Consider the following 11,835-nt stretch of genomic DNA (forward strand, 5'->3'; position numbering starts at 1 on the left):
AGGAGCGGGGACCAAGCATAAACTCTACTACAGTGTTTTAACATTGACTTACCTGCTTCCAACTCCTCAGCTTGGAAGCGATAACAATTTAGACTCCTTCACCCTCACTTACCTCTGCCTAAATTACAACTCACCTCCGCGCTTGGTTCTAAGATTCCGGACTGCTGGGGTCTATTGCTGGCTCTACCTGTGAATCGCCCCCGAGGCAAGTCCGTTCACCCCCTTGTATCTCTGATATAAAGCCGGGATAACACCACCTCCTGGAAGGGCAGGGTTGAGAGTTTATACTGATGAGCATTTTAAAACACACTTTGGGGTTCTCAACTGAGCACTGCCCGGGAAGTGAAAAGAATCATTATTAGGTCGCAGCCGTTAGCGTCAGTGGGCAAAATGGATCTGGATTTCTCAACACTAACAGCCAATCTCTGTGCTCATCTACTCCCCATGCAAACTCACTGGAGTCAAAGGGACAAACCTTGGTGCCACTGAAGCCAATGGGTTAACTAGCCCTCCGAGCAAAGGACTAATTTACTATTTGTATTGTGATCACACCTAGGAGCCTCAGTGCTCTCAAAACAGCTGCTCGATGTGCCGCAGCAGTCAAAAAAGCTACCAGAACATTGGAGATCATTAGGAAAGGGATAGATAAGAAGATAGAAAATGTCGTAATGCCACTATATAAATCCATGGCACACCTGCACCTTTAATACTGCGTGGAGTTCAAGTTGCCCCCATATAAAAAAAAAGATATATTAGAACTGGAAAAAATACAGAGAAGGGCAACAGAAATTATTAGAGTATGAAACAGCTTCCAAACGAGGAGAAATTAGAAAGACTGCGACTATTGAGCTGAGAAAAGAGATGACGAGGAGGGGAACTGATAGAGATCTGTAAAGTCATCTCTGGGATAGAGAAAGTAAATAGGGGAGTGTTATTTACCCGTTCACATAACACATAAACCAGGAGTCACCCAATGAAGTTAATAGGCAGCACGTTTAAAACAAACATAAGGAAGCATTTGTTCATACAATGCACAGGAACTCGTTGCCAGGGGATATTGTGAAGGCCAAAAGTATAACTGGGTTTAAAAAAGAATTAGGTAAGTTCACAGAGGATAGGTCCATCAGTGGCTATTAGCCAGAATGGTCAGGGATGCAACCCCATGCTCTGGGTGTCCATAAGCTGCTGACTGCCAGAAGCTGGGACTGGATGACAGTACATGGATCACTTGATAATTGCCCTGGTCTATTCATTCCCTCTGAAGCATCTGGCACCCTCCACTATTGGAAGAGAGGATACTGGGCTACATGGACCATTGGTGTGACACAGTACGGCCATTCTTATGTAATGTCATAGACCAGGACCCCACTGTACTGGGTGCAGAACAAAAAACAAAAAAAAGGTCCCTTCCCCCAAGGCTTACAATCAAAGTAAATACCACACACCAGTACATGTGTGCCTTCTATCAGATGCCATGCGCTGGGTAGATGGGCCAATCCACAGTGTACTTCTGCAAGCCTTCTTTTAATTCGGGTTCCCCAGTTCCTGTTGCTCAGGACCATGGTTACTGGGAGAATGCTTTCTTTCCCCAGGGTGCCCCTGAGGAGACACAAATCCCTGCGGAAAATCCTGAGGGAGCATGGGCAGCTGTCCAAATTCTGGAAGGCCCAGAAGCTGGACATGATCCAGTACAGGGAGGACTGCTCCGCCGTCCCAGAAACTAATGAGCCACTCATCAACTACCTGGATGTAAGTTATGCAGCAAGGGGTGGGGAAGGGGGGTGAGGCAGCATAGGGGCACTGCTTTGCAGAAATCACGGAAAAGCCATGCAGGAAGCAGAGAGAGTGCATTATTTTGCATGAACAGCCTTGAATGCCCTACATCCTGACCCTTGAGCTCAGCTCCTGTTAAACAGAGTGTGAGCAAAGCCAACAATAATGTGCCATAGTTATCTGTCTGCCCGACTTTTTACTGGTCTTTTGTCCTGTGGGTATGTGATTTGAGAATGTAATGTTGATCCCATACAAAGGGCTCCATTCAGTGTTTATCACACACACACAAATCCCACTTTTCCCCTACTCTTGTGGACATGAAGCTAGGGACAGTAGCCTAGAGCCAAGAACCAAAATCCCCTCCAAAACTAAAATACAATCGCACAAGCAGAGCAGGGCCCAAGCCAGAAGGTTTAGACCCAGAGACCAACTTTCCCAGTAGTTGGGGGTATTTCCCGGACCTGAGGTCTTTGTCTGGCCTGTTATAGTGTCAGTGGTTGTGACATTTGGTTCAAAGCATTCCCAAAGTTCAGGACATGTTTGGATCTTTATGGGGATTCTGCTTAAGCCTGTTCCAGCTCCTACTGGTGCCCGTGGGAGCTGGGCCACCGAGATTGACTGGAGCAGGACGGAGTCCACAATCATTGTCCATTTTCATTCTGGATTTGTTAACATTTTTCCAGGCTCTAGCTGTATCTGGCTCCCACTTTCCCCCTAGCATCATGCTGCAGCAACCTCCACATGGGGTCAGCCATTCCAGAAACAAACTCAGCCCATTGCAAACATCCATCCCATAGTTATTCCCCTAGAGCTTGGTTCTCTTGTGGTTTCCCAGGGTGCCTATGCCTGACAATGGCTGTTGCTTTGCTGTTTGGCTAGATGGAGTATTTTGGACAGATTTCTATTGGGACCCCTCCTCAGAATTTCACAGTGTTATTCGATACTGGCTCCTCCAATCTCTGGGTTCCATCAGTCTATTGTGTCAGCAAAGCCTGTGGTAAGTAGCGATTCCTCAGCTGCATATTGCTCCTGGACATTGGCTGGTGCAGAGTAGAGAGGCTGGGCCTGATTCTCCACTCAAAGTAAATCAAGAGAAAAATCAAGTAAAATCCCTGGAGTTAAAACAGTGTAAATGAGGCGGGGGTGGGGGCAGAGGAGAGGGCAATCAGCCTTGGAGGTGCTTAGAGAAATCCCCCTCTTCATGGTCCCCTTACTAGCTTCGCTGAGCCACTGCTTTCCAAATGCAGGCAAAATTAAATATGCTCCAAAAGAGCACAAAGTGAATGCACCAGCATGGAACCCAGAGCATCCGCACTGAAATCAACCAATAGGAAAAAGGGATGTAACAAAAATGGAAACCCTTTGTCATGCACACTGTGTGTTAGGTCCTAAAAAAAAAAAATCTCTTTTGTTACAAGGTCATTGCATGTAATAGTGCTACTAGGCAGCAGTCCTGGAAACTACAGGGTAATCGAGACTGCAGCCTTAGCTCTGGGCAGCAGTCCCAGGAATTCAGCTTAATAGTACACATGGTGCTGGTTCTGAGCAGCTAGAGCAGTGATGTTTTCCGTGTAACAGGCTGTGGTGAAGGACCTGGGCCAGTGGCATTGCAGCTTTGAGGAGTAGGTTGATCAGTAGGCAGGCTCCTAAGGAGTCAGATCATTGCACAACACGTGTGTATTGTGCCTCAGAATTTCTGTCCTTGCCGGACGCCGGATGAGGGGGCGATAGATTATTGGGACATGGATCAGTTAATGTATAATTCCTTAGCAGCCAGGGACAGGTCAAAGGAGCCTCAAAGGGTTGTGTTGTTGTGTGTGTGTTGGTGGGGTGTCTGTCCATTTTGTCTAATTATAGACGTTGGCTCCACTCCCAGTTAAGACTCTCAGGTGGGCCTGGGATATTTACAACTGATCTTGCGCAAGTGGCCACTCTGATTCTGAGTGTCCAGCCATAAGGGGGTGTCAGGCTGGACACCCAAAAATGGAGGGACCCCAAATCAATGAACACTTTTCATAGTGTTGGCCCTAGTCATGACAACTCTGTGCAACATGAAACATTGAAAATATATTTATAAAGAACTGAGAATTGTGTGGAGAAATCACTTACTGGACTATGTGGAGACCAGGATTCCCTTTTACTCCAATCCAGTGTGTAGCGCAGGAAGAAGTTAGGGAGGGAGGAGGAATAGGTGGCTTTATGCCACCTTTGTACTCATTGTAGCCCATGATATAAATTAGAGCAGCCGAAGGGCTGCTCTAATCTATACTCTGCTTCCAAAAGCTCCCTCCCACCTGAGGGCTAAGGGAAGCAGAGAATACTCAAGGAGTGCAGCTATTCTCTGTTTAAGCCTCCCACACTGGGGGTGGGACTAGAAGAGGAGCTGGCTCAGTGCTGTTCTGGTAGCAATACACCACCACCTAGGGGTATTCACCCCGGCCTGCTTCTACCCTCTTTCTACTATTCCTTTATGATCTCAGAGTGGAAGAGAGAATCAGGCCTAAGGTTTAAGTAGGTTAGTCACTTTCCCTCTCTTTGTGTCTCAATTTCCCCAGCTGTAAAATGGGATAATAATACTGACTTCCCTATCTCACAGGAGTGTTGTGAGGATAAATTAGTTGTCTATTGCACAGTGATTTGAAAACTTAAAGTGCTATCAAGTTCTTGCAATAATATGTTTATTTGCAGCACTTTTCCAGCCATTAGATGACTCCATATCTAGCATAGAGTTCCAGATGGGTAGTGGTGCTTGGTAAACACAGAACACAATGCTGGAACTCAAGCTCTGTGGAAACCTGTTTCCTTAGGTCTACAAGTTGCAGCTGTTTTCTTTAATAAACCTCTCCTCTTTAAGACAAACCGTAACTGGACACATGACTGTGCTAAGAATTATTATTCTTTGTAATACAGAAAATACAACTCTAAATGCTCACATTTTGCTGGAGCTCTCATTTACAAGTTAACCTGACCGTGCCATTGCACGAGTAATTTCAATTGCCTTGTTTTTTTGTTCTGTGTTTGGACAGCACCTAGCACAAGGGGGTCCTAATTCACAGCTAGAGCTCCTAGGTCAGAGGTGGGTAAACTACGGCCCGCGGGACCATCCTGCCCAGCCTCTGAGCTCCTGGCCTGGAGGCTAGCCCCCGGCTCCTCCCTCATTGTCCCCCCTCCTCCGCAGCCACGCCGCCACGTGGGCAGTGCTCTGGGCAATGGGGCTGCGCGCTCCTGCAGGGCAGCGCGTCTGGCTCCGGCGCGGCTCCCAGACTTGCTTCTCTGAGCGGCATGCTAAGGGCGCCAGGACCGGGGGTTTTGATAAGGGGCTGGGGGTCCTGGGGGGCAGTCAGGGAGCAGGGGGGTTGGATAGAGGGTGGGTTCCCGGGGGGGCAGTTAGGGGCAGGGAACAAGGAGCTGGGCGGGGGGGGGGCAGGAAGTGGGAGGGGGCGGATAGGGGGCAGGGGCCAGGCTGTTTGGGGAGGCACAGCCTTCCCTACCTGGCCCTCCATACTGTTTTGCACCCCGATGTGGCCCTCGGGCCAAAAAGTTTGCCCACCCCTGTCCTAGGTGCTACAGTAATGCAAGCAACAAATAGTAATAAAGGTGGCATCTTGTTTTACTGCAGCTGCGCATTCCAGATTTCACCCATCAGATTCCAGCACCTACAGTAAAGTTGGGACTCCTTTCTCGATTCAATATGGGACTGGTAGTTTGTCGGGAATCATCGGATCAGATCAAGTCACTGTGAGCAGAGTCTGGTTTTCTTTAGAAAACTTAAAAAGGTTCTTCTCCCCTTTTCTCTCCTGTCCATGGCACTGTGACTGCAGGGCATTATTTTGTCATCAGGGGCATGTGAGCCCATCTCCCATTGTTCTTTCCTGGTAGGGCACCATGACTCCAGAACCTTTCCTGGCTCAGCTCCCAAGGAAGGCAGTGGGAATGGAGGGCAATCTGCACTTCGAGGGAGGGGCTCAGAACGTTGCAGGACTGGGTCCTCGGAGCATGCCTGTTGTAAATGAGTGGATTCCTCACCCCACTCCTCACACCACACACACATTTACAACTGATACAACTAAACCCCACTCATCCACCCCTTCTCCCCAGTGTGCCTTCATTCTTCATGAAAATAACAGAGACCTAAGGCAGGATTCCGCTTACAAACATGAGCATTAGACCCTAACTCCTTTTTGAGTGGGCTGATTAAAATTTATACCCGCAGGAACTCCTGCCCTTCTCTTTAGTTTGCTGCAGAGTACACTTTGAACTTTTATGTTCTTGCTTGGAGCCAATGAGACACACCTGGTCTAATTACCAAGATGAGTCAGCATAATAGCTCTGCACTTCACAACAAGGTCCTACACCCTGAAAGCCTTCCTTTCCTGTTCTCTCCTGTTATGACACCATGACCTGGCCTCCAGAAGACCAAATTCTTCCTATTCTTTCCTGCCGTGGCACAATACGTGGCCTGCTGCTGAGCCTTCTGATGAAAGGTCAGAAACAATAAGTAGCTTTTCTTTCCCCTCTAGGTTGAAGGCATCACTGTCAGCAACCAGCAGTTTGCAGAGAGCGTCAGCGAGCCAGGAAACACTTTTCTGGATTCTGAGTTTGATGGGATTCTTGGGCTGGCCTATCCATCACTGGCAGTGGATGGGGTTACCCCGGTGTTTGATAACATGATGGCACAAAATCTGGTGGATCTGCCAATATTCTCAGTCTACATGAACAGGTGTGAACACAATTCTGTACAAAATGAGCCACTGCCTGAGGGTCAGGCCTTGTTCACAAGGGAATTGGGAACAGGCTGGGCCCCAAGAGGGAAATGGGTTTTTTACTTAGATTGTAAGATTTCTGGGGCAGAGACCGCCTTTTTGTTCTGTTTGTACAACATCTGACACAATGGGGTCCTGGCCCATGACTGGGGCTCCCAGAAACTACCGCAATACAAAAAATAAACAACAACATTAAGTATTTTGGGGAGAAAACTAATGGATTTCAGGAGTTTAAAGAGCTATGTGCACAGTAATAGGATTATATAATGTGAAATGCTTCTGCTAATGGAAAACCCGGATGTATCCAAATCCTCTTTTCTCCAGGAACCCAGATTCCTCTGTTGGGGGAGAGCTATTATTTGGTGGCTTTGATCCTTCTCATTTCAGCGGGACTCTGAACTGGGTGCCAGTCACTAAACAGGGATACTGGCAAATCCAATTAGACAAGTAAGTGTCTGTGTGGGGGTTCCCCACGATGGCGGCTGGGGTGGGGGTGGCACTGGGTGGGCACAGATTAGAGGTAAACTGTGTAACCATTAAACCCTGTCAATTCAGAACAGCAGCAATCCAAAGCTATTCATCCTCTAAGCTACAAGCACTCACCCAGGAGCTCGATGCCATGATCAATCAATGGACAAAGGGATTCACTTAGGAAAAAGGATGCTCCCAAACCTCCTGCCTTCTCTGGCTCTTGAACAGAGACGAAGGATGGTCCTGTGCTTAGGACACTAGCCTGGGATGTGGAAGAACCAGTTCCCAGCTCGGTCACACACTCCCTGTGTGACCTTGAGCAAATCATATTGTCTTCCATGCCCCAGGTCCCCATATATAAAGTGAAGGTAATAGTCCTTCCCTGCTTCCCAGGGGTGTTTGAGGTGGCCAGATACTACAGAGACTGTGGGGGAAGGGGGGGGGAGTGTCACATGAGCACGTAACAGACAGAATTGCATCTTATGTTTTGAAAACCATGTCTGTATTAAACTAGGTTTTCCCCCCCGTCTAGGGTCCGTTTTTAAAAAATGCTCAGGACCAGATTTCCACAGCATGCAGCCTCCAGCAGCCCCCAGGGTGACACTGGTGGGCAGATTTTCAATAGCGCTCTGCACCCAACATGCAGGCTCTTGCAAAAAACTGGCCCACATTGGGGGAATGAAAGCAGAAATGTTCTCTCAAAAAATAGACTTAAATAGCCCAATATATGTACCTTGATGATTCTTCATCTCTGCCTAGAAGCAATGTAATGTCTTAGAGTTTGTCCAGAGACGTAAACCAAAGAGAATGTAAAATATTTAAGGAAAAGCCTCACTTATATTTTATGTACATGATTTAAAGTAGCTGAAATCTCCATCACCGGTCAGCAGCCACAAGAATCCAACTTTAATATAACCTGCAAGGCATACATGTAACACACTTGCAAAGGGTAATTTGTCCCCACCTAGTGGCGGGGCCAAACAGAGAAATAGCAGGCTACTAACTTCTATCAACAAAGGAAATTATTCCTTTGGCTGAAGTAATAGAGGCCTATGGTTTGATGCTGCAGGTCCCGAGTTCAGCTCCTGGTGATGACCAGTTTTTGTTTTATATACACGGAAAGCAATTCTGCTAATCAGTTAATTGTGCTCTTGTATCTGAGAGCCTCGCAGACACCAGAGTAACTATCAAGCAAAGCCTCAGTACTTACAGTCTAACCTTATCAGACTATCCCACTGAATCTGGAATGGTCACAGTTCTGATGTGTGCTCAGCCATGTGCTGGGTCGGTGGGGAGAGGAATGCATTGCCCATAGACCCTTTCTCCAATGCTTGTTCCATTTCCTTCTTCCCCAGCATACAGGTGGGTGGGACAGTTGCCTTCTGTGCAGAAGGATGCCAGGCGATAGTAGACACCGGCACCTCTCTAATCACCGGTCCTTCCAAAGAAATAAAAGAAATGCAAAATTATATTGGTGCGGTGCCCATGGATGGCGAGGTAAGCCAATGTGAGATGAGCGGATACCACATTTCCTGGATGCAGAAATTCTTGTCTCCCCATGCTAGATTTCCAACCAGGATATAACTCCTCAAACAAAATATTACAGGAATATTTGAAGTTTGGCATCTCTGCTGGAGACAATAAAGGCTCTAGGTTTCAAAAGGCCTGATCAGACTCATACAATGTGTCAGCAGACAGCCCTGGTAAAGAGATAAAGGCACTAGCTATTGAAACCCTGCCTTTACCATTATGCCACTGAATATCATATGGTCATATCCTTGCTGCAAGTCCTAAGGCCTCAGAGACACACAGCCTTTCCTATAGTTCAGCCAGGGCCTCTGTATATAAACACTGCTGCCAAATTTCAATTAAAATCTGGATGTAGATATCCTTCCCTGTCCCCATAAAAGCTACAAATACTCATGCTGGCCTATTCCCTTTTGTGTAAGACAATTATTAATGTTGCAGGACTGCAGCACTTAGAGATTAACAATAAAGTGCCTACAAGGCCATGGGCTTATACAGGAGACAGCAGGGCTTAGAGAACAGAGTCCTGGGTTGAGAACCAAGTAATGTAGTTCTATCCTGAGGCTCCTTTGCTGGGCACGTCCCTTACTCTCTCTGGGTCTCATCTGTAAGGGGCATTGAGTGTCGTAACAGCTTCCCACCCAATGCAGAGTTATTCCCTGTTGCACATTTACCACCATCCAGCAACAACTTAGTACATTTTACATGAAATCAGCACTGTATGTTTTTTCCCAGGGTTTGGGGTTGTTGTTTTTTTCAGAAGGCTCCTTTTGATACAAGGCCCCCGACCCGTGACGTCCACCTCCATTGAGGGTATAATCGACATACGGATAGCATCACTGCTAGCTAGAGGAAAGCTGGCTTGGGCACGCCTACATGAGCTGAAATCGCACCTCTGAGCTTCATGCCTACCCCTAACCCATACACCTGCCAGTAACAAGTCAAAGGACTAGCTCCCAGGGTCATCTGCTTGGGAAGGGGAGTGCTCTATTTACTAGGCTTCCTGGCCTTTGGGGTCAGCACGCCAGGTAAGCTGTCCCTGCAGCCTGCCCTTGGCCAATCTGTGTCATGTCTGTCACTTTGCAGTACACCGTGGAATGCAACAACCTGAACGTGATGCCTGACGTTACCTTCACCATCAATGGGATCCCCTACACGCTCAGTCCCCAGGCCTACACCCTCGTGGTATAAGCTTCTTCCTCATTCTGAAACTGGCATGACAGCATGTGTGTCCGGTTTCCCTTGTAGGCTTATGTGCAATCCAGCCTTGAGATGTGGGGTGTGCTCAGTGAAGTCCCATTTTTAGCTCAGGCAGGAAGTTGGGAAGCACAAGAGAGCCTCCAGCCTCTGTTTAATGTTCACAAGATCAACTGCTGTTCTGTAACAGTTCAGACTATGAAAAGGGCGATAGGGAGTGTGGTCTAATGGTTAGAGCAGGGTGGTGGGAGTCAGGACTCCTGGGTTCTGTTTCCAGCTCTGGGAGGAGGGTTGGAGCATGGGAGTGGGCACTGTATGTCCCAGAATCTATTCCCGGCACTGAGCTGGTGGGGGGTCGAGTGGTAATAGCAAAGCGATTGGGAGGCAGGAGTCTTAGAATCAGCTCTCAGAGGGGTGTGTGGTTCGAGTACTGGGCTGGTAGTTAGGAGTCCTGCATTTTCTTCCTGGCCTTTCTAGAAAGGTGGGATTTGTTCTCATATTCACAATTCTTCTTCCCCCTAGGATAATAGTGACGGTATGGCATTCTGCACCAGCGGCTTCCAGGGGCTGAACATGCAACCGCCAGCTGGGCCGCTCTGGATTCTGGGTGATGTTTTCATTGGCCAGTTTTACTCTGTCTTTGACCGTGGAAATAACAGAATTGGGCTGGCACCAGTTGTCCCTTAAGGCAGTGTTACCTAATGGTCAGAGAAAGGCAGTGGGAGTCAGTGTAGAGCTTGGTTCTATCCCTGGCTCTGCCACTGTGTGACTTTGGGCAAGTAACATCATGTGTCTTTGTTCCTCAAATTTCCCCACCTGTAAAAACAGGGATGATCATACTGACCTCTTTGTAAAATGCCTTGGGATCCTTGGCTGAAAAGCACTACAGAAATGCAAAGTCTATCAGGGGGCATTTGTGTGACCAATACAAAAATGTCTTTGGTAACTTTGTTAAAGCCAGTTTATAGATTTTGATTTTACCCTTGAATCAATGGAGATTTTCATCAAATCAAAAGAGAATTTCAATTCTCGTTTCACATCTAAAGATGCAACAATCAAACTGAATTAGATTTGGAAGCTACTGCAGAAAACATCGCTAGCTTCGGTACTGAATTGTGCACAGTGGCATCACCCTTCACCCCCATGAATTAAAAGCTTTGGATATGCCTGAAATAATACCTCATGGGTGTCCTCTGTATTAGCAGCATCTTCATCGGATTGGGAAGAACCTTGACTGTGCAGGTGGAGGATATGGTGACCAAAGAGGAAGCCTTTTTGTTATATGGTCTGATTGTCTTTAGCCTGCAATTTTCAAATGAGCCCAAGAGACTTGGGAGCATGAGTTCTACTGAAAATCAGTCGGAGTTGGGTTTCTACCTCTCTGAGGTGCTTCTGAAAGCCCTTAAAGGTCACATGCTGTGGTCAGGGGCAGAGCAGAGCTAGATGGAATGTTCCGCATGAAAACCTGATACTTCAGCCAGTTTTGCTGAGGTTGGTGAAACCTGGGCAAAATGTGGAACAAGCCTGAAGTGAGCCTGGGGTGTTTACGCTTTGCAAGCTGCTTTCCAGTGAGTTTTGCTCTGAGCATCTGGGTTACTTCCCGAGATGTAGAGAGGGTACATGCGCTTGCAGAGTGAGTGCGGGTAAAGAAAGCTTTGGGCCAATCTCCTCAAACAGACAGCACTGCGCTTGGCACAGCTGGAAAGATGGGTCCTAAAATGGGCAGCGCTCTGCAAAAAAAGGCAACTGTTATCAAAATCTGTGTGTGTTAGGGGTCAGCCTGCCACTCACAATGGTGTCCGGAGCATGTGACTTATTAATGGTGAGCATAGGGCTTAAAGAATACATGTGAGTGAATTTAGCACCCACAGCTCACACATGATGTGTCTTGAGAAATGCACATAAGTCAGCAGAAAAGGGAAGAGAGGGTAGGGTTATTGTTAGCCATGTGTCTTTTCTGAGATATTCATACTTGTGTGGAATCAACCCCACTTAACTAATAGCCAGCACAAACTCATACAGCAAATAGACCCTATGTCAGCATATCCCAAAGATGGAGGATATCCAAGAGCAGAATTAGACATGGTGGATATTAGCCATGAGC

At 47.3% G+C, this 11,835-nt stretch overlaps 1 protein-coding gene across 1 annotated transcript; it reads left to right on the forward strand.

Annotated features, from left to right (window-relative positions):
* Positions 1–442: 442 nt before the first annotated feature.
* Positions 443–11,147, forward strand: CTSE (cathepsin E). Its single transcript, XM_074935889.1, has 8 exons — positions 443–1,749; positions 2,653–2,770; positions 5,393–5,511; positions 6,294–6,493; positions 6,861–6,983; positions 8,363–8,504; positions 9,621–9,719; positions 10,254–11,147. Exons 1-8 carry the CDS (start codon positions 1,561–1,563, stop codon positions 10,416–10,418), a joined length of 1,155 nt encoding a protein of 384 aa, XP_074791990.1. The 5' UTR covers positions 443–1,560; the 3' UTR covers positions 10,419–11,147.
* The last annotated feature ends 688 nt before the right edge of the window (positions 11,148–11,835 follow it).

This window comes from Natator depressus, chromosome 21 (genome assembly GCF_965152275.1).
Source record: "Natator depressus isolate rNatDep1 chromosome 21, rNatDep2.hap1, whole genome shotgun sequence".
Taxonomy (NCBI): Eukaryota; Metazoa; Chordata; order Testudines; family Cheloniidae; genus Natator; species Natator depressus.

Excerpts from the sequence above, each read along its gene's own strand:
- CTSE (XM_074935889.1), top strand. The coding sequence starts at position 1,561 with ATGGTTACTGGGAGAATGCTTTCTTTCCCCAGGGTGCCCCTGAGGAGA. Across the intron at positions 6,494-6,860 it reads TTCTCAGTCTACATGAACAG|GAACCCAGATTCCTCTGTTG; the intron begins GTGTGAACACAA and ends TCTTTTCTCCAG. Across the intron at positions 9,720-10,253 it reads CCCAGGCCTACACCCTCGTG|GATAATAGTGACGGTATGGC; the intron begins GTATAAGCTTCT and ends TCTTCCCCCTAG.